The following is a 21,565-nucleotide window of genomic DNA, read 5'->3' as shown; positions in this document are numbered from 1 at the left end:
TGGCTGAAGAAACCTTTTCATCAATGGACCACTCCTTTACAACTGAGAGCCAAAACAGACGTATTGAAGATGCTTAATGCTCAAATTGATAAACTTCATTATTTTTAGCAAACAAAAATCAATTTAGAATTTGAAGGGAAAGCAATCCAGTCATGAGACTTTCAGCTGATGTTACTTGAATCGCAACGCAATAAACATTTTCAAAGTCATCAATCTCCCCACTAAAGCAGTTGCAGAGGGGGCCGAGATGGAATGCGTTGAAAGCATACGCTCGTGGCTTCTCATTTAGTCGCTATAGCAACCATGCCATGCCTCATTGAATTACGTAAAGGCATTGTGTTATGTAACCACGTCGCAGCTCGCTGCACAACTTCACTCGCTGACACACCACTCTTTCATCGCCGCGGAAATGGTCCCCGTCAATAATGCAGGTAAGACATTCTCTTTTGCGGAAAATGTCATCCTGGCAATTTGTATACCACAATTCAAATATTGGAATGGCGTGGCTGTTAGGATGACTTCCTGTAATGTATTTTACCATCACCTCAGAAAGAGAGAGAAAAAAAAAAGGTATTGTGTTCAGACATGTTTGGCTTTCCATTATTCGACTTGCTCTTGGAGATGAAGGCAAAGAAAGCAAATATCACTTGTGTATCTCTCGTTACTCTTCTGTACATATTTGCCCATCGTTTTTTTATCCTACTGTCAACATCTACAGGGCATCCATGATGAAAAATTTGACATCTTTAATTATACAGGAAAATGCAATGTGAAATGTAAATTTCTCCACTGCGAGACTAATAAAGGCAAATCCAATCCAATCCAAAATCCATGGAAATATTTACAAAATGAGTAGCGGATTGAATTACGTTTTGCATCATTGAATATATTTATGCACAAACAAGTGGGGACTAAATTATAAGCAGACATCGTGGACACCCTGCAAACTGCACATTGTGTATTATAAAGCGAATAATTATTGATCCACTTTGGGTCTGTGTGAGGAACAGTCATGTGTAATCATCTTGCAGTTGAATTATCACGGTGAATTGAATGCTTTAAATGATTATGTCCTGCTAGATGTGCATCCAAAAATTTAAAGGATAACTGACACCATCAGAAAAACGTTTATAGCATCTAAAATACCCAAAACACGCAGGCTGATATTTTTAGTCAAATGCAAAACACCAATAAAAATGACTTAAAGTATGCTGAAACTACTTCAAAATGACCTCTTGTTTGGGACAAAACGCCCCCTTGTTTGTGACATCACGCCAGGACATCTTGCCTTGCGCGAGAATCAAAACAATGGCTTCATATTCGGAGAAGATGCTTTCTTGTTACTCATCCAGTTATGAATATGATTCAAATAGTTCTGAAGAGGAAAGCATAAATGTTTGCAATCGATGAAAGGAGTCCTTCCGTCTCATTTTGAGATGTCTGGACTCCAATGTAGCGCCCAGAAAATGCAGAAGGTGGCGCACAAGCTGTGTTGAAAATGATTTGTCTGCTGATAATTTGTGTCAACTAGTATCAAATAGTAGTCTTGGTGCAACACACAACGATTCACCATCGTGTTATGTTTTTTTTCCTTCTAATTTCGCCATCAACACGGATCAACACAAAGTTTTCAGACCAAACAAAGTACCCAAAATGCATTGTGTGTCGCTTTCTCGGTCAGGGGCGCTCCAGACGTGACGTCACGTCAGGAATCGTCATCAGCTCGAAAACAAGACTTCCTGAATATTCAGCGCGAGTCTTAAAACGTAAAATGTCGCTCTATGCCGTGGAATCTTTGTATAATACGCTCAGTAGAAGTCATTTCAAGTGATTTTACAAATTATGGACATAACTTGTCCGGAGGCGTCGGTTGTCCTTTAAGGGGATTTACATTCCAATTTAAAAGTGATTTTAGACTTGAACCTTTATGCACGCAAAGGATTTGGACGCGAATTCAAAGCAGATGTTTCTTTTAGCAAAATTCACGTTGCTTTGGGGCTTGTCTTAGGACGTGTATAGCCGATGTAAAAGCACCATCGCTCCAAAATAAATAAATTAATTAAAAAAAACCAAATACAGCACATCCTTGGTTTCCATGATGCATGCACAGGCTTTTCCTGGTTGTGTCATTTAAAATCAATTTATCAGATATGGAAGTGTCACATTGACTTCGCCCATATATCATATTTTATAGGTCTATATTGTTATTGAGAATGGTGGCACAGATAGCTTGTGAAAAGTATTCACATAATGTGCGTGCGAAAGCCAGTTCGTGCTTTCTCACTGCTGCAACCTGGAGGCCGTTAACCGCATCTGGATTGCATCGCGAAAATACGGACTTCCACCTTCAAGTAGAAGGACACATGTTCTGCGCAGGAAGATTTGGTCATCTTATATAAGAAACTGTAGTCTTATGACTTGATTGGAATGTGTTGACATGACTTGAAAATACGGCTGTTTTGGATTTCGCATGTTTTGTCACTAAGTAAGGCGTTACCAACATTTTATCGACGAGCCGTTTGTGTGCGCAGAAGATGCCCACAATGAGGTGAAGGAAGGTACCACTATAGAATTGAAAGGTTTGGAGACCCTCGCTCCCTTGGTCCGCTCTGTCGAGGAGACCCCTGATGCGATCCATGCTGAAGTACAAGGGACCATACCCCACTGGATCAATGGCAGCCTGCTCCGAAACGGCCCTGCAAAGTTTGAGTTTGGAGACACTCCGTGAGTTCAAACATTGAATGATATTTAAATAGTCTAGGCTGACTCCTAAAAGCCTGGAGCAAATTCAAATGGGTGTGTCTTTGTGACCTGATAAGGAGGTTCATACATGTTAAGATTGCCATTTTTTTCTGTCACAATACATTTTCCATCCGATTTTCAGAAATCCAAAATGTCAATCATGTCACTAGAACCATGCAGTGAAAAATCCTAATTTTGGACGATATTTCAGTTCAAAGGCCCAAAACGTAAATAAAACCTTTCTTCCATGACAGCTTCAACCACTGGTTCGATGGGATGGCCATGCTCCACAAATTCAAGATGGAGAAAGGCAAGGTGACGTACATCAGTCGCTTCCTGCGCAGTGAAGCCTACAAGAAGAATAGCGAGCGGGATCGAATCATGGTGTCTGAATTTGGAACCGTGGCATTGCCCGATCCATGTCAAAACATCTTCCAGAGATTCTTCTCTCGCTTTGAGATGTTAAGTAAGTCTTAAAATGTGATTTGTATTACTGTCAGAAAATATTGTCTCATGACCCTACACTGTAATTTCGGATCCATCTCTTATGAAACATGCAACCATGCTACCTAAAAATGTTTGTTACAATGCAGAAAGGTCCTAAAACTTTTTGTGCTTGTGGAAACTTTGATGTCCAACGCTATCTGTCATCGGTGTTAACTATACAGTACACTGTGTGATGAAACAGGACAAGTCGCATGAAGGTAAACCAGAAGAGCGAGGAGACATTTGTTTATACAGTCGACATCTTAGAATAACGACCTCTAGAGTGTACAACGTACTGTGCTGATTTCCACGAAAGGGAAGACGCTCACATTTTCTCTCATGTTTGTCTGTACCAGAGCCCACAGACAATGCAAATGTCAACTTTATGAAATACAAAGGAGACTACTATGTTAGCACGGAGACCAACCTGATTCACAAAGTGAACCCAGAGAACCTGGAGACACTCCAGCAGGTAGACACACAGAAACGTTAAAAGTGATGTATCTTGCTTCATGTTTGACATTTTCCGACCAATTGTCTTGACATAATAACTCGATTGACAGATGCTAACCTTCACGTCTTGTTGGTAATGATGTGAGCAAGGAAAAGCTGGCAAATTGGTAAGAAGGAGGGCTGTGCCACTGTGGGAGTGGTCATAACCACCCATCAATTATGGGCAATGAAAGCGGCTCTTTCTATTATTACGTTTAAATATGGCACAGCTGAATCATGACATTGCAAAAGCACGTCTTTTAATGCCTGCTGTTCTCATATTAACTCATTCACTGCCATTCATGAATTTATTCGGGAATTGAAAATATGACGCAGAGCTCTGTTCCTGAATTTGTTCGTGTTTTTTTTTTGGGGTGCCGATAAAGCACTGGCCATGGTCTCTAGCAATGTTTTTCCCTTCTACAATGGGTCAGCATTTCCATTTTTTCCATGTTAGCGCTTTATTCTAGCTTCAGCTGTGGTTAAAGCGCTATATAAAGCAATATGTATGTAGTATTGCATTGTATTTTGGACAGCTGCCCCCATTTCAAGCTCATATAATACCAGACCCATATAATTTAGGAATTATCCCTTTTTTCTGATGAAAGCCGACTCTGTACTGAATCTTGATGTAATCCTAAAAGTCAATATTCTGTGGGTCCTGGAATTCGAGTGACAATGACAAAAAATCTGGCACTGGAGTGGACACATCTGGCAATGAATGAGTTGTCTACCTCGCGCTGAAGTGGTGCGAGCAGGAATAAGATTTAGATCGACTTTCCGCTATTGAGCAGTCACACCATTAAGGACGTCGCCAGGACAGGACAGAAAGCAATTTGGCGAACACGCTGCTCGGATATGTAAATCAGGATCTGCCGGCTTTTGCGTTGTGCTGCTGACAAAAATAGAGCTCACAGTGTTGTTTTTGTAACACACCTGGATAAAGTTGAGCGTAAGGTCACGGGAGGGTGTACCCATGATTGATTTTTTTCCTGGATCATTTTTCTCATGTTCTGCTGTCAGGTCCTAAATACGTACGTTTTTTTGTGCTTTGTAGGTAGACTGGAGCACGTTTGTTGCCGTTAATGGAGCGACCGCTCACCCTCACTACGACCCGGACGGCACCTGCTTCAACATGGGCAACTCCTATGAAGGCAAAGGTCAATTTGCCAAAAAACGGTCTCATCTCAAAAATTCTCTCCGTCCTCTGACAAATGGACATTGTTTTAGGAACCACATACAACATCATCCGGGTACCTCCCGGGAAGTCGAACGACTACGACACCCTGCAAGGTGCCAGCATTCTCTGTTCCATCGCCCCTTCCAACAAATCCCATCCTTCCTACTATCACAGCTTTGGTAAGCCAACGCACTGCAGCCAAGAGTCCTGGAATTCGCTCCCCAACGCCCTTCTTCCCTCCAGCCATGACAGAGAACTACGTGGTGTTCATTGAGCAGCCGATTAAAATAGACCTGGTGAAGATAGTCACGTGTAAATTGCGGGGCAAGGCGTTCAGCGATGCCGTTTACTGGGACCCTAAGCAAGAAACAATCTTACATCTTATCAACAAGAAAACAGGCGAGGTGAGAGGTCGCAAACCGGCTTGAGGTGAAGGATCGCGCAATAGGATTCGAGTCTAATGCCTTCTCATCTCATCAGGCCAGCCCGGTGAAGTACTACGCCAAAGCTTTCTCCAACTTCCATCAAATCAACGCCTTTGAAGAAGCCGGATTTTTGATTTTGGACCTGTGTTGCTCCGACGACGGCAAAGCCCTTGATATCTATACCCTTCAAAATTTACGCAAGTCGGGAGAAGAACTAGATAAGGTTAGCTCGGCACAAAAAGTCCTGTCTGATTCAAATGTTGCTGTCGAGTGGTGTTCCTAAATGATAATCTCACAGCCCAACATTACACATTTTCACGATCATGAATTACACTCCAACATTTCAGGCAGATATTCCACCTCTCATTTGTTAGATTACATTAAATGAGCCTTTTGTCTCATATTGGAGACATTTACCTTTCACAGCAGCAAAAACTAAATACAGGAACACCTGGAAAGGCAGCCACTCTCACTGTGCCAACTTAAAGTCAAAACCCCCCAAAAAAACAATAATATGACAACACAAAAGACAGACAGTCTTCAATCTTAAACTCTTTCTGCACCCTCTTTGTTGCATGAAACAGTTCTAGACGAAAGAGGAGAGGATCAAAGCATCCTTTTCACCAGTGGATCAAGAATGTCATGGTGAAATATGCACATCTGCTACATGTTGAAAGCAAACAAAGCTGTAGCATCCATTGATGAAAACAGATTGTCTCACATCTCCTGTCCCACGTAAATCCGCTTCAATTCCAAGCTGCGACAGTTCCACATACGCATCAACTTTCCGCTAAAAAAAGGGGGCGGGAAAATGCTACCCATTACAGGCGCAAAAGAGCGCAATTGCTCCAGAGGTGTCTACTGATGACAGTCAAATGGCACCGACATTCTTCCCAATCAAAAACAGTGCTGGGATATTCGTGCTGCCAAGAAGGCGCAACCGCTCATCACAATCTCCTCCTTGATGAATGTCATGGCCAAAAATGCGGAAAAACAACAACGATGCAAAAAACAAACAAACAAACAAACAAACAAAGAAAACACAAACAAAAAAGCGAGGCTCGTGAGAGCACTTGCCGACGCTGCTACTCAGGCGCCATCTTGGACTTCTTTTTTTGTTTTGTTCTGACTTGAAGCGTTTTTTTTGTTAAAAAAAATTAGCATGATAAAATACAGTATAAAGATGTTGCCATTCTTTTATCCAGGTATACAACAAAATGAGCAAGAACTTCCCTCGCCGCTTCGTTTTGCCCCTGAATCTGAGCGATGACACGCCAACTGACCAAAACCTGAACACTCGCCTGTCCAGTAAAGCAACATGTGTCAAAAAGAGCAACACAAGGGTAAGTGAGGGTTAATTTCAAGCTTCTTAACTGTTTTCCACAAAGTTATTTAGCTTAGCTTCTTAAGATATTTCGGTAAATCATGTTTAAGACTTGAGGAATGCCAACCTTGCAGCAGGAATTGAAAATAAACAAGAAATGTAGCTCAAACAAAAACTCAAGACTGTTTTTAGATGGCCATGTTGATTTGATCTCCATTTTGTCATCAGGTGTTCTGCGAATGTGAAAATCTCCATGGCGATGACCTCTCCAATTACGGCGGACTGGAATTCCCTCACATCAACTACGAGCGATACAACACGAAGCCTTATCAATATTTCTACGGCTGCGGTTTCAGACACCTGTTTGGTGATTCGCTTCTCAAGATGGACCTTAATGACAAGACATTTAAGGTGGGCAGACTTTCCCATGATGTACCGCAACACCGACCACCAGGACACAATCCATAATTTGATTTGGGGATGTATAATGACGTCCTGAAATGATGTATAATGAAAAAAATGCACAAAAGCTAAAATCAGGACTTTTTAACTCATTCACTGCCAGACGTGCAAAAATGTGTCCACTCCAATGCCAGGGTTTTTGTCATTGTCACTTGAATCCCAAGACCCACAGAATATTGCGTTTTAGGACTACATAAACATTCAATACAGTGTTAGAAACCATAGTCTCTTCTTTCATCAGGAATAAACAGTTACTTCCTAAGTTATATGGGTCTGGAGTTATATCTTGAAATGAAGGCGTCTGTCCAAAATACAATGCAATAGATACATATTGGTTTGTATAGCGCTTTAACAACAGCTGAAGCTGGAACAAAGCACTAACATGGAAAAAAGGGAAATGCTGAAAAAAAACGTTTCCAGAGGCCATGTCCAGCGCTTTATCAGCACCCAAGCATGAAAAAACAATCAGGAATGGCGCTCTATGTCATATTTTCAATTCCTGAAAAAATTGTGAATGGCAGTGAATGAGTTAATGTTAGTCTTTTTTCCCCCTCATCTGTTCCCATGTGACCTTAGGTGTGGTACCAAAAGGGTCTCTTCCCATCTGAGCCAGTTTTTGTGGCCTCGCCAAATGCCGTGGAGGAGGATGACGGTGTCATCCTCTCTGTGGTTCTGTGCCCTTCGCAGGTAAGATGTTTCAAATCGGAATTTTGTGTCAATATCCAGCTTGTGCTTTCTATGAGCTCATCATGTTTAGAAAATTACATGCACTAAAGCTTAAAAATGAGCTGCGGCCCAGGTGACAAGTTGACCACGGGGACCTTGCAAAGAAAAAAAAATGGGAGATGAGCTCAGTGTTGTCAGAACTGTTCTACGAATGGAACTGATTGCACTCTCATTAAAGTTCTGCTTGACTCCGAGTCACTCTTTGTGGTTTAAAGTTTGTATTAAGCACTGCTCTCAAACTCAAGGCCTGGGGGCCATATCTGGCCCGCCACACAATTTACGTGACCCGGGAAATCAGATTAAAGTTCATGTTACTTTGTCACCATAGAGAATAAATTGCGTTATAAAGCTAGGACCCACACCATTAATTTTCTTTTCACTCATTCACTACCAGACGATGTGCAATCATCAGAAAGAAATAGTTAATTAATCCGATATATGAGTCTTGAGTTATCTGAGCTTGAAATAGGGTGTACAAAATACAATACTACAATACAATACCATACAATACAATACAATACAATACAATACAATACAATACATATGGATTCATATAGTGCTTTAACAACAGCTGAAGCTGTAACAAATTGCTAACATGTAAAAAGGGAAATGCTGCCCTCTTGTGGAAGGGAAAAATATTGCTAAATGTCTGGCCAGCGTTTTATTGGCACCCCAACAAGAAAAAAAAAACAACAACAACAACACTCGAACAAATTCGGGATTTGCGCTCTATGTCAGATTTTCAATTCCCAAATAAATTCCCAAAATCCCAAAATCATTTTCTGGGTTTCAAAATGCCAATTCGCATCACTTCTTTAACCCTTAACTTGTTTGACAATTTTAGAAATGTTTGCACAATACTCAAAAGTAGCATTGGACAACATGACATGATGCCTCTGCTTTTTTTCCACAAATATTAGCTTTGTTTTATTGATTTCTTCCAAATCAGGATAAAGCCACATTCCTCCTGGTTTTGAACGCCAAGACGTTTGAGGAGTTGGGAAGAGCCAACGTGCCTGTCAACATGCCCTACGGCTTCCACGGTGTCTTCAACTCATCTATTGAATGAATATGTTCCAGCATGTTTTCTCACGGAGCATATTGTTCATAATCATATTGTAAAAATACCAAGCAGGCTGACTGATCACTTTTATATGATGGTACTGGACTGATTTTCCTGCTTTCTGCCTTACAAAGCTACACGACTCTGTTATCAACAGGATGCAATTCTTTTTTTTAAACAGATCTTTGTGAGTGCAAAAATGTTACACTTTGAGCACATAAGTGCAATAAACACATTTGAATGCAGTGCTGTTTTTAACCTATTTTTTCTGGAACATACTGAATGCATACTGTATGACGGTTCTTTACACATACAGATCAAATCACCATTTTTTAATCCGCTTATCCTCACAAGGGGGGTTGTGGGCATACTGGACCCTATTTGAGCATTTACTCAGGCAGGAGGCGGGGTACTCCCTCAACTGGTTGTCAGCTAATCACATGACAAACACATAGACAGACAACCATTTGCACTCAAAACCACACCTGGGACAACTTAGTGTTCCATTGACCTGCCATGCATGTTTTTGAATGTGGGACAAAACCGCAGTACACTGAGAAAACCCCTACAGGCATGAGGAGAACATTGCATCCTTCCCACAGGTATGACCGAGTGGGAATCAAACCTTTCACCTGTGCACTGTGAGGACATCCTAACCATTCGACCACCATGCCGCCTATACAGAGATATCAAGATAAATTATCCAAAAGTTTTCAAAATATAATATATAACAGTTTTCCAAATACAAGGCATACCACATTGTAAGGCGCTACAGTAGAGGCTGGGTTTACACACGACTTCTTCTGCTCAATATTACTTTAAGGCGCACCTGCATATACGGCGCAGGGTCATCTTTTAAAGAAAATCTAGGCTTTTGTGTGTGTCGTATACACCAGAAAATAGGGTAATATTGAGCCACAACAGGTCTTGCAATTACTGTCAGCAACCACCGACTCCATATCCCCCGGTAGAAGAAGTGGTGCATAACCCAAGCTTTGCAATGTGGTGTGCCTTATATATGGACAACTTTTCTATATTTATATACTATATTTGGAAAACTTCATTCATTGAAGGTCCACCTTATACTCTGATGCACCTTGTATATGGAAAAAGTGTGAAAATACACCATTCATTAGGGGAGCGCCTTATTCTTCGGTTCACCTAATACCCGAAAAATACAGGTTTAAAATTTTAAATTTTGACATCCTTACCTGTCTTTACTGGACCAGCAAAAAAAAAAAAAAAAAAACACAACCCTGTATAGCTGCATGTACAGGAGATAAAGACGACATAAGCATTGCACAATGCAATTTGCTGGTAGAGAATCTTCACGGTTCGCTCTTGTAGCCACGGGTAGATTGTAAATGGGAAATAAAGCTAATTATTATTTAACCCCTCAAATATGCATGAAGCTAGAGATGAAATGTCATTTTTTATGGCACTTGTTTTCACACTATTGCATGTACAGCGAAACAAAACAAAGGGAACACAATGTGACTCAACCAGTTTCACGCTTACTTGGAAGACGTTATGTCCACATTAAGTCACCAAGATGGAATGAATAACATTATCGAGATTTTATTGAAAAACTGCGAGGCGTGCTCATTTTGGCAAAGGGCGAACGAGTGATTGCATTCATCCACCAATTCCAACATGGCAATCGTCAACAATGCAGGTAAGAGCAGTCCGTTCTGTCAATAACGTTATTTTAACATCGTCCGTCCAGTCCGATCATTACATTGAATGAAAAGTGTGACAGAACTAAAGCGATGGGACGGACTGCACTTTCTCATCAGGGACTAAAGGATGATCCAGTATGGGGAAGTAGACATGGAATCTATAGAAGATCCACTTTACTAAATTAATGTAACTGCTTGAGTGCTTTTCATGACAGAAGAAAGCAATGAAAGCAGACACAGTGCAACAGCCATTTCTTTGAGGGCATCTTCCTGCAGCCCTTCATCTTAATAAATCGACTCTCAACATATTCTGGTTTGCAATGTATAGCATCGCTTTATGCATTAAGTGCTGCACAATTGGCATCAGTTCGGTTAACCCTATCTGCGGCCCCCTTATAAAGTTTCTTATTTTTCAGATCAGAGGATGTTGTTAATATTTGTCAACTGTGAAGCCCTTTGAAGTTCTTTTGCAATAAAGAGCTTTATAAATAAATGTCACTTGCATTTTATCTCGTCTTGAATAATAAATGGAATTCAGAAAATAAAATAGCTTGAATGGAGATACTGCCAGTTCCAAAAAAATAAAAACAGTCTGAATCCATAATTGCCAAACAGCAAATACACGGGGGTCCACATCATAAAACTAAACTTTGTGTAAATACAACTTGGAAGCAAGCGACTGTTTCATGAGCACTCACTCTCCCTGCTGGCCAAAACCTCGATTGCCATTTGAACGACAATCCAGCATTTGTGATGGTCTTAAAATCCCTCAATCTTCTATTCAAGGACAAAAAAACAGGAAAAAAATATCTCCTGCTTGGATAGTCATGAAAGAATGGGATAAATGTTTTAAAAATAAAATAAAATAAAATAAAGGTTTTCTGATTCTGATTTTTTCTGATTCTGAATTGGTGTTTGCGTTTGTACACATCCACCGTTGGATGCATAATAGCAATCTGGTAAGTTTATGAGAAATTGATAAGATATTTGTTGGGAGCAGCAGGTTTGCTTACACTGGGGACATACTTGGGTGTTGCTTTGCTGCATGAAAACAACACAGAAATGTAAAGTTTTATTATTACCAGAAGTGACCAGAAATGCATTCATTTTAAGAGTATTGGTATGTTATTTCTCAGTCCTTGCAGATATGCATTTCATTCATTCCTGTTAAGAACGAACCATTTGTGTGTTCAGACGATGCCCACAATAAGGTGAAAGGAGATAACGCAACAAAATTGAAGGGTTTGGAGACGATCGCTCCCCTGGTGCGTTCTATCAAGGAGACCCCTGATCCGATCCTCGCTGAGGTGCAAGGGATCATTCCCCACTGGATCAACGGCAGCCTGCTTCGAAACGGCCCGGCAAAGTTTGAGTTTGGAGACACTCAGTGAGTTGAATCCAACCACACGCACATACCGGGCAGGATTTACACTGCAAGTCTAAGTGCCCAATTCTCCAGGCACGCCAATCGCACGTAAATATCTTCCACGAGCGTCATAGCTGGACAGTCAAAAGCAAGAAAGTGAATTATGTTAGCCTCCATCAATAACATAAATTAAATGACCCAGAACGTTCAGTTGGCTTGGAGTACCCGAGAAAGATCCTTGAGAACAGTTGCCACGATAACAATCCGGATAGTTTGACTCAGTCGTGGGAGACATCTAAAAATTGCCGGACAGGGGTTCTTGAGGATTTGAAGGCATCAAGAATACATGGAGAATTGTGCCTTCAACAATACAACTAAATGAAGCCCTTATAGCTGGCTATCCATTTGCTAGCTGGCTAGCTAAGTAGCTGGCCATTTATTAGCTATATGGCTATCTAGCTAGTTAGCTAGCTGTCTATCTAGCTGGCTATTAGCTATCTATTAGCTAGGTACCTGTTGTGTCCGGAGGAATGAGAGAGGAGAGTTGCTTTGTCAACGTGTTTATTGTGCCACCATCTTAGTCTACCTGCGGTCGTGACGTCACCGCTGCTTTTCGACCTGTCGCAACATTCTGTAGCAGTGTGACATATGCTACATTTACCCCCCTCCCTGAAGGAACCAAAAACACTCTGTAACAAGGGAAACCGGGTAGACTGCCGGTTTCCCTGCTTAGCCGTGTGGGTTATTCTGCCACGCGATAGGCTAAGCACTGGCTAGGGTCTGAACATTCAAAATCGGTGATAATTGTCCAAATTACCAAAGGGCAAAGGCGAACGCGAGCTGGCCGAGGCTCTGGCCCCACAGGCACGGCTGGTTCACCACGCTCTTCGAGGCGTCCCATCGGTGTTCTCTGATGTGTGACAGGACGTTAGTAGTCTTTGCCTGAGAAGTCGTTCGAGGGGGTCGGTGCCGCCACTCTCCTTAGGCGGCTGGCATGCCAACGGGACCCGTCAGCCAGACAGAAAGTGGTCGGTCCGAGTTGGGCGGTAATCTGGACTGGTGCTGTCCAGAATGAGTCCAATTCGTGAGAGCAGCACGGCCGGCGAATGCGGACCCAGTCCGACACAGTAAGTGTGCGTTGCTTCGTCCGGCGCTTCTCGTTGGGCCCTCTGCTGGCTGAGGAAGAGTAGGGCAGGCCGTCTGCTTGGTTGGATCTTTCTCCACCCCCGTTGGCCTGGGGGTGAATTGTGGCACCCGCATTGTCAGAGATGGAAAAGCCGAGTGCACAAAACAAGTCCAAGCCCAAGAGGTTGGCGCCATGACGGGATATTTGGAAGGTGAAGGGGGGGAGAGTCCTCGAGCTATAGCGCACTGTGAAGGTGGCAGTGCCCACCATACCAATCTTAGTTTGGCCATAGCCAAACAAGTCCTCAGCGTTGGCCTCGATCTGGAGATGAGGAAATAGCCGTCGAACTGTGGACACGTTCAACAGTGACCTGGAGGCTGCAGTGTCGAGCAGCAGTGGTAAGCTCACTCCATCGAGTTCCACTGTGCACCACTTGAATGGCTTGGCGCGCGAGCCCACGCAGTGGATGGTGGTTCGCCTCGGCTGGTCTGGTGAGCGGCGTGGCGGGTATGTTGACGTGGGAGCAGAGCGGCACATCCTGGCGAAGTGGTTCCTCCTTCCGCAGTGCTGGCATCTCTGTCCAATGGCTTTGCAAGTTGGCGCGCGTGTGGGGTGCCAGGCAGACCCACAGTTGGCACAAGGTCTGCGTGTGTTGGCCCGTTGATGTCTGACGACATTTATCTCGGTACGGTCGTAGGTGAAGGTGGGAGCAGAGCGGCACATCCTTGCGAAATGATTCATCTTCCCGCAGCGTTGGCATCGTTGTCCGGTGGCTCTGCAAGTGGGCGCACGTGTGGGATGCGAGGCTGACCCACAGTTGGCACAAGGCGTGCGTGCATCGGCCCCTTGACGTGTGGCCACATTTATCTCGGCACCGTCGTATGTAGAGGTGGAGTCGTAGGTGGCGGTGGCTTCTGGGAGTGGAGGGGTTGGAGCAACAATCTGTGCCAACGCGGGAGAGTGTGAAGGTGTGGGTGGGTTCACGAACCGAGCCGTTAATTGTGCTGCGTTCTCCAATTGAAACGCCATTTCCACAGCCTTCGATAGTGGGAGGTCGTCAGGGGACAATAACAGTTTCTCCCGTAGTTTGGGATCAATCGTGTGCTCGGCGAGTTGATCCCCAATCATTTCCTCCTCCAAGCGGCCGAATTTACAGAGGCCCGCTAAACACCGCAAGTCGGCAACGTAGTGGTGTACCGACTCGCCTGTTCGTTGCCGTCGTTGATGGAAGGCAATCTGCCGGAGAATCACGCCCTGAAGTGGGGCGAAATGTCGGGCCAATAAAGTGACACAATCCCCGTATGTCTTCGCGGGTCCAAGAGAGCGAAAAATGCGCTGCCCCTCACTACCTAAACTGTGTATTAGCATAGCCGTTCGGCGTGCTTCGCTTGCCTCGTTTAGTCCGGTCGCCGTCAGATACGTCGTAAACGAGTCATACCAGCGGGACCACGGGACTGGTGGCTCACCGGGGAGCGCGAGGAACGAGGGGAGGGGAGCTGTGTAGAAGTCCATCTTCGTCGCCAATGTTGTGTCCGGAGGAATGAGAGAGGAGAGTTGCTTTGTCAACGTGTTTATTGTGCCACCATCTTAGTCTACCTGCGGTCGTGACGTCACCGCTGCTTTTCGACCTGTCGCAACATTCTGTAGCAGTGTGACATATGCTACAGTACCAAACAGGCAATCCATTTGCTATCTGTCTATCTAGCTAGTTAGCTAACTGTCTATATAGCTGGCTATCTATTAGCTATCTGCTAGCTAGCTAGCGGGCTTCCTATCTATTTGAGTTACTTCCGGGTGAACGCTGGCGCATGTGGCTGCCGCTGTTCACCCGCAGAAAAAAACGATTTTGTGACTGTAAAGTGACCTTGAGAGTTTTGAAAGGCGCTTAGAAATTGAATGTATTATTATTATTATTATTATTATTATTATTATTATTATTATTATTATTATTATTATAGAGTATATAAGTAATTATAAGTGCCTTGCATGCTGGGTCCGAGAGGACAGTAATTTCATCTGTGCTGTATGTCATGCATATTAGCATATTTGACAATAAAGCTGACTTTGACTTGACTTTGATATTCCAGTTCAAAGGCCCATATCTTCAAAGTATTTCCTCCTTGACAGCTACAACCACTGGTTCGATGGGATGGCCATGCTCCACAAATTCAAGATGGAGAAAGGCAAAGTGACATACACAAGTCGTTTCCTGCGGAGCGAAGCTTACAAGAAGAATAGCGAGCGGGACCGAATCATGGTGTCTGAATTTGGTACGGTGGCAATGCCCGACCCTTGTCAAAACATCTTCCAGAGATTCTTCTCTCGCTTTGAGACAATAAGTAAGTCCTAACACATGATTGGTTTTCTCCTCAGTACATATTGCTAATTTCTTGGGTGGGTGAAAAGAATTTATGTGTAATTTTAACCGACACACCACACACCGGTACGACCTCTTTGGTTTCATCGATTCAAGTTGTTTAGCCTAATTTATCGCATCTAACTTTGTGAATGGAGTTCAGGGGTAGGGCCATTTTGTTTGCGGGGATGCAGTCGACACTCGACACTGTGTTAGCAAACCGAACGTAGTGCTGGATGAGGGACTTTTGCTTCGAATAATGCTGTAGACTTCCACTGACGAAACACGCTCACACTGACTGTTTATCTGTTCCAGAGCCCACAGACAACGGCAACGTCAACGTGATGAAATACAAAGGGGACTACTACGTCAGCACGGAGAGCAACTTTATGCACAGAGTAAACCCAGAGAGCTTAGAAACACTGGAACAGGTACATCACATCTATAAACTGCCTACTATGCATGGAGCAGTGTCATTCTTTACACTTTATGCCATCACACCTTACCCTTATTCAAGCTTCCTCAATTGTCCTTATGCATTTGTTACCTAAAATAACACAAAATCCTTTTGCTAGCTTGTATTATGCTTAAAGAGTTTGATATTTCTGCTATGTTTTGCAGGTTGACTGGAGCAAGTTTGTTGCCGTGAATGGAACCACCGCGCACCCTCACTACGACCCTGACGGCACCTGCTTCAATATGGGCAATTCCTACGGAAGCAAAGGTAAATCCTGTCCTCTGCTTTGTGTCTTGTCTCTGCTTTGGACAGGCCAACAGTCTCTCCGTGTTCTTCGAAATCATGATTGTTCCCTTTCAGGAAGTATGTACAACATCATGTGTGTACCTCCGGAGAAGTCCAATGCTGAAGATACCCTGCAGGGTGTCAAAATTCTCTGTTCTATTGCGGCCACAAACTTTTCTCAACCCTCCTACTACCACAGCTTCGGTAAGTCGGCGCATACGGATGGTACTGCTGATAGCGCCGGTCATTGAATCTGAAAGTCACTCTCCATTTCAGCCATGTCGGAAAACTATGTGGTGTTTATTGAGCAGCCCAGTAAAATCGACCTGGTCAAATTAGTCACGTGTAAGATGAAGGGAAAGGCCTTCTGCAAATCCATTTATTGGGACCCCAATCTGGAAACGATCCTGCACCTCATCGACAAACGTACGGGCAAGGTGAGAGGTGTCAGTAAGGAAGCAGAAATGACTCAATGGGTTTTAAATCTAATGTGTTTTTCTCTCCTGAGGCCAGTCCGGTGAGGTACTACACCAAAGCTTTCTTTAACTTCCATCAGATCAACGCCTTTGAAGAGGATGGATTCTTCATGCTAGACCTGTGTTGCTATTGCGACGGCCAAGCCCTCGACATCTATTACCTACAGAATTTACGCAAGTCTGGAGAAGCGCTAGATGAGGTCAGCTCTTTGTTACGCTGTCATTGTGTTTGTGCTCTGCAGATTAAACAGTCTGGCTACATACGAATCCTTTCTCATAGCTAGCTAGCTATAGAGAGAGATACTGTAGATATATATAGATTTACAGTATGTTTTACCATGTTCCCAGATGTTTTGTTCCAACAGGAAATCACATACTGTATGTTTGGCCTGCTATCTATCCTGACATTGTTTATAATAACACCATATTTTTTTTGATCCAGGTGTATAACAGCACGAGCCGAGCTTTTCCTCGCCGCTTTGTTTTACCCCTTCATGTGACTGATGACACGCCAACTGGCAAAAACCTGAACACTCGCCCTTCCAGTACAGCAACATGTGTCAAAAAGAGTAACACAAGGGTAAGTGGAAAATGTTATTTCGCTCCGCGTGAAGTAATTTTAAATATTGAGATGTTTATAGGTTAGCGCTGAGAGGATTGCGGTAAATCTGAAAACCATATGGGCCAAATTTTGTGATTTATCAAAACTGAGATAAATTCTCATTGCTCATTTTGTATCTTTAAATTTATTAAATATATTGTGGCGTAACAAAATGAGAGGTGATGATTGGAGTAGAACAAAAAAAAAAAAAAGATTCCACTCTTCTGCTATCACCTAGCTGACTTTGCAGACTACACGGAAAAGGCATGACAATGGCTCATTGATCCTCTCTTTGTCATTAGGTGTTCTGCCTACACGAGGATCTCCATGGCAATGACCTTTACCAGTACGGTGGCCTGGAGTTCCCTGGCATCAATTACGAGCGATACAACACGCGACCTTATCGGTATTTTTACGGCTGTGGCTTTAGACACATTTTTGGAGACTCGCTTCTTAAGATGGACCTCAATGACAAAACGCTTAAGGTGGGCCGCCTTTCCCATAATGCACTGCAATCACTGCAATATAATCAACAGGAGCACACTCAGAAAAACAATTGGCCAAATGCGGTTTCTTCAAATGTTTTCACAAAATTTCCAAGTCACCGATTGTATTCATGTTTGCTTTTTTGAACAGCGATATTTGTAACTAAAATGCAACATGGACAACAATCCAAACACTATAACACAAACCACAATATGACTTAATTGATGATTGATATTCTAAAACAGGGGTGTCAAAGTCATTTTTTGCCACGGGCCACATTGTAGTTATGGTTTCCTCTCGAGGGCCGTTATGAATTTGGGGAAGTCATTAGAATGTTTAATCCCCTCCACATATTACATATAGAGCGCATAACAAATTAATGAATAACTAGTTTTCAAATCTGAAGTCAAGAATAATGACTGTTGTTATGGTTTACATCCAAAAATATGAAATTTAGGTGGATTTTAGCAAGCATCACGGAATTTCACACGTTTGATTTGTTTTCGCGGACCAAAAAAAATGATGTGGTGGGCCGGATTTGGCCCCCAGGCCTTGACTTTGACACCTGTGTTCTAAAAAGTCCTACTCTTGCTCATGTGACCTCAGGTATGGCATCAGAAGGGTCTATTCCCATCAGAACCCGTGTTTGTACCCTCTCCGGATGCCACGGAGGAGGACCACGGCATTATCCTCTCCGTGGTTCTATCGCCCTCACAGGTAAAATATTTTAACTCATTCACTGCCAGACATGTGCAAAAATATGTCCGCTCCAGTGCCAGGGTTTTTGTCATTTTCACTCAAACATTCAATACAGCGTTAGAAACCTTAGACCAGGGGTGGGCAAACTTTTTGACTCGCGGGCCGCATTGGGTTCTAAAATTTGACAGAGGGGCCGGGCCAGGAGCATTTGGAGGGAGTGTTTGGGCCGGAAATACTCTGAACAAGTTATGTCCATAATTTATAAAATCACTTCAAATGACTTCGACTGAGCGTATTTTACAAAGATTCCACAGCATATAGCTATAGTTTACGTTTTAAGACTTGCGCTGAATATTCATGAAGTCTTGTTTTCGAGTTGATGACGATCCCCCATGTGACGTCACGTTTGGACCGCCCCTGACCGAGAAAGCAACATACAATGCATTTTGGGTACTTTGTTTGGTCTGAAAACTTCGTGTTGATCAGTGTTGATGGTGAAATTAGAAAGAAAACACATAAATAACGCGATGGTGAATCGTTGTGTGTTGCACCAAGACAACTATTTGATATTCGCTGACATAAATTCCCAGCTGACAAATCAGCCCATTTCCAACGGAGCTTGGGCGCAATCTTCTGCATTTTCTGGGCGCTACATTGCTGTCATTGACGGCTCGAATTGATATGGGAGGACTCCTTGAATCAATTGCAAACATTTATGCTTTCCTCTTTAGAACTATTTGAATCATATTCATAACTGGATGAGTAACAAGAAAACATCTTCTCCGAATCTGAAGCCATTGTTTTGATTCTCGATCAAAGGCAAGACGTCTTGGCGTGACGTCACGAACAGGGGGGTGGGACCTTCTGAAACTGACCATTTCCGGATTCATTTGAAGTCATTTTTAAAAAAATGGTGCCGGTGCCTTTATATGTAGTATGTACAAACCTCATAGCACAGTAAGAACACTACAACCCAATTTATTAACTGTCTTTCAAATGTGAAAAATATCCCTGATCAGTTAATAAATTTGTCTCAAGGAACATGGCGTTTACATACTATTTCGCAGATACTTGGAGGAGGAAATGGAAATAAATTAAAATAACATGCACTGTGATTTATCAAGATTGCGTCTGTTTTTAATAAGTTTCCATCGAAGGGGCAAAGTTAAAGAAATCCACATTTATTGAAAAAATTGAACATGCACTGTGATTTATCAAGATTGCGTCTGTTTTTAATAAGTTTCCATCGAAGGGGCAAAGTTAAAGAAATCCACATTTATTGAAAAAATTGAATCACTTTCAAAATTTAAAACATATTATTACACAACGAAATATTCAAGCTCAATAATACCTACTTGTGTTAAATTCCGCCAAATCATAGATGGTTTGTCCTGACCGCGCGCTCAACAAACTCCTCACTGACGCCCTCGCCTACACGCACAAACAAAACACGAGTACCGTCGCCGAGCACACAAACATAGACCACCTGCAGTTGAAATTTGCATTCTCGGCACGGCAGCCAATCAGAAGCCTGCTTCTTTCTTCCGGACTTTCGCAAGCGTTATAAAGTCGTGCAATTGCATGTCATTTTCCAAAATAGATGCACAGAACCTCAGACCAGAAGAAAGATTCAAAAGAAGCTAACAACATATGTGACGCTAAAAAAAACGTAAATTTACATTAAACCGTGACTGTAAAGTGTACGTAAGACTTATGAAAGGGGCTTAGTGGCTCGTAGGAAGCAATGCAAACGTTGCATTGTGCACCGCAGTGACAATCGACTACTGCAGCAAAATCTGCGGCCATGCACATTTACCGTAAATTAAGCAAGGTGGCATTTGTAGTAGGTGCATTCTTGATTTAACAAAAAAAACCTTATACTTTGTTACAATGTTTTTTTAATGTTATTAGTTGTCTCTTTGTGCTTCAAGTTGTGAAAAATTGGACAGGCGACTTTTCAGTTATCTGCCCTGTTGTTCGCTAACTTTTTGTCATGAGTTTTAGACACTGTTTGTACTATAATTTGGGCAAGTTCGGCGGGCCGGATTAAAAAGCCTAACGGGCCGTATGTGGCCCGCGGGCCGTAGTTTGCCCATGCCTGCCTTAGACTCTCTTCTTTCAATACAAAAAAATAGTTAATTCCTAATGGGTCAGTAGTAGTACGAGGTGCAAGTAGGGGTGGCTGTACTATAGGCAAATGCTGCCCCCTTGTGGGAGTGAAACACATTGCTAGAGGTCTAGCCATCGCTTTATATGCGCCCCCCGCAAGAAAAACAACACATTCGGGTTTTGGGTTATTCCAGAATAAATTTGGGAATGGCAGTAAATGGATTAGAAAGGGTGATTTTTTTATTATTTTAAAAGTGCCAAACACAGTATAGATTTTTGTGTTGGATTTTACAAATTAGAGTCAAGGACAAATGCACTCAGTCTAAGACAAGTCAAAATGTCATTTAAGAATAAATAAATACACTTTTGTCACTCAAAACAGCACACCTGGCTACACCCCTGTGATGGGGGGGGGGGGAGTCCATGCCCCTGAATCTGGTTTTGAGGGTCTGCACAACGATAGATTGTACTTGATTCTTTTTTACTCAACCACGAGAACATGGCCTGATTGTCAAGGAAGAAGTAATCGATGTCAGACAAATAAAGGAAAGGGCTATAATCAAAGAGACGTCGTGAATGTTTTGAGAGGGTTTTGGCTATGACCGATTCCGCTTATTCAGGGACTGTGTTTCTAACTACAGCTATTGTTTTGTTGTTGTTTTTTTGTGTTGTTTGTCTTTTTCATCATTAGGATAAAGCCACCTTCCTCCTGGTTTTGAATGCCATGACATTTGAAGAGTTGGGAAGAGCCAAAGTACCGGTCAACATGCCCTATGGCCTTCACGGTCTCTTCAATGCATCTGCATGAATGAATCTGTTCGGCGTTTCGTCAAAAATAAAACTAAAAAAAAACCACAATTTCAATGCAAAAACATTAACTAGTGTATGGTCCAATGATTTTTACATGTTGGAATGCATGAGAAAGCAATTACAATGTCCAAAGTGATGCATGGTGGTTAACGTACAACCCTTGGTTTCAAGTTATTATGACTTTTAAATCAAATCACGCGTCAAGTTCATCTTGC

The 21,565-nt window shown here is 42.6% G+C and overlaps 2 protein-coding genes across 2 annotated transcripts; both read left to right on the top strand.

The window, feature by feature from the left end:
* Positions 1 to 278: 278 nt before the first annotated feature.
* Positions 279 to 9,145, top strand: LOC148886407 (carotenoid-cleaving dioxygenase, mitochondrial-like). Its single transcript, XM_089017731.1, has 12 exons — positions 279 to 431; positions 2,532 to 2,724; positions 2,997 to 3,208; positions 3,585 to 3,700; positions 4,778 to 4,880; positions 4,951 to 5,079; positions 5,144 to 5,304; positions 5,381 to 5,548; positions 6,531 to 6,668; positions 6,878 to 7,060; positions 7,688 to 7,798; positions 8,787 to 9,145. Exons 1-12 carry the CDS (start codon positions 410 to 412, stop codon positions 8,904 to 8,906), a joined length of 1,656 nt encoding a protein of 551 aa, XP_088873857.1. The 5' UTR covers positions 279 to 409; the 3' UTR covers positions 8,907 to 9,145.
* A 144-nt stretch (positions 9,146 to 9,289) lies between these two features.
* Positions 9,290 to 21,418, top strand: LOC148886406 (carotenoid-cleaving dioxygenase, mitochondrial-like). Its single transcript, XM_089017732.1, has 12 exons — positions 9,290 to 10,575; positions 11,774 to 11,966; positions 15,199 to 15,410; positions 15,743 to 15,858; positions 16,049 to 16,151; positions 16,245 to 16,373; positions 16,446 to 16,606; positions 16,678 to 16,845; positions 17,088 to 17,225; positions 17,549 to 17,731; positions 18,339 to 18,449; positions 21,232 to 21,418. The coding sequence occupies exons 1-12, from the start codon at positions 10,554 to 10,556 to the stop codon at positions 21,346 to 21,348; spliced, it is 1,653 nt and encodes a 550-aa protein (XP_088873858.1). The 5' UTR covers positions 9,290 to 10,553; the 3' UTR covers positions 21,349 to 21,418.
* Positions 21,419 to 21,565: the final 147 nt, after the last annotated feature.

This window comes from Hippocampus bargibanti, linkage group LG16 (assembly GCF_051943395.1).
Source record: "Hippocampus bargibanti isolate YZ-2025 linkage group LG16, ASM5194339v1, whole genome shotgun sequence".
In the NCBI taxonomy this organism is placed as follows: Eukaryota; Metazoa; Chordata; class Actinopteri; order Syngnathiformes; family Syngnathidae; genus Hippocampus; species Hippocampus bargibanti.
The sequence above is the reverse complement of the archived record's forward strand: the minus strand, read 5'-3'. Positions and strand labels throughout refer to the sequence as shown.

Excerpts from the sequence above, each read along its gene's own strand:
- LOC148886406 (XM_089017732.1), top strand. The coding sequence starts at position 10,554 with ATGGCAATCGTCAACAATGCAG. Across the intron at positions 15,859-16,048 it reads GCTTAGAAACACTGGAACAG|GTTGACTGGAGCAAGTTTGT; the intron begins GTACATCACATC and ends TATGTTTTGCAG. Across the intron at positions 18,450-21,231 it reads TGGTTCTATCGCCCTCACAG|GATAAAGCCACCTTCCTCCT; the intron begins GTAAAATATTTT and ends TTTCATCATTAG.
- LOC148886407 (XM_089017731.1), top strand. The coding sequence starts at position 410 with ATGGTCCCCGTCAATAATGCAG. Across the intron at positions 432-2,531 it reads GGTCCCCGTCAATAATGCAG|AAGATGCCCACAATGAGGTG; the intron begins GTAAGACATTCT and ends TTGTGTGCGCAG. Across the intron at positions 5,549-6,530 it reads CGGGAGAAGAACTAGATAAG|GTATACAACAAAATGAGCAA; the intron begins GTTAGCTCGGCA and ends TCTTTTATCCAG.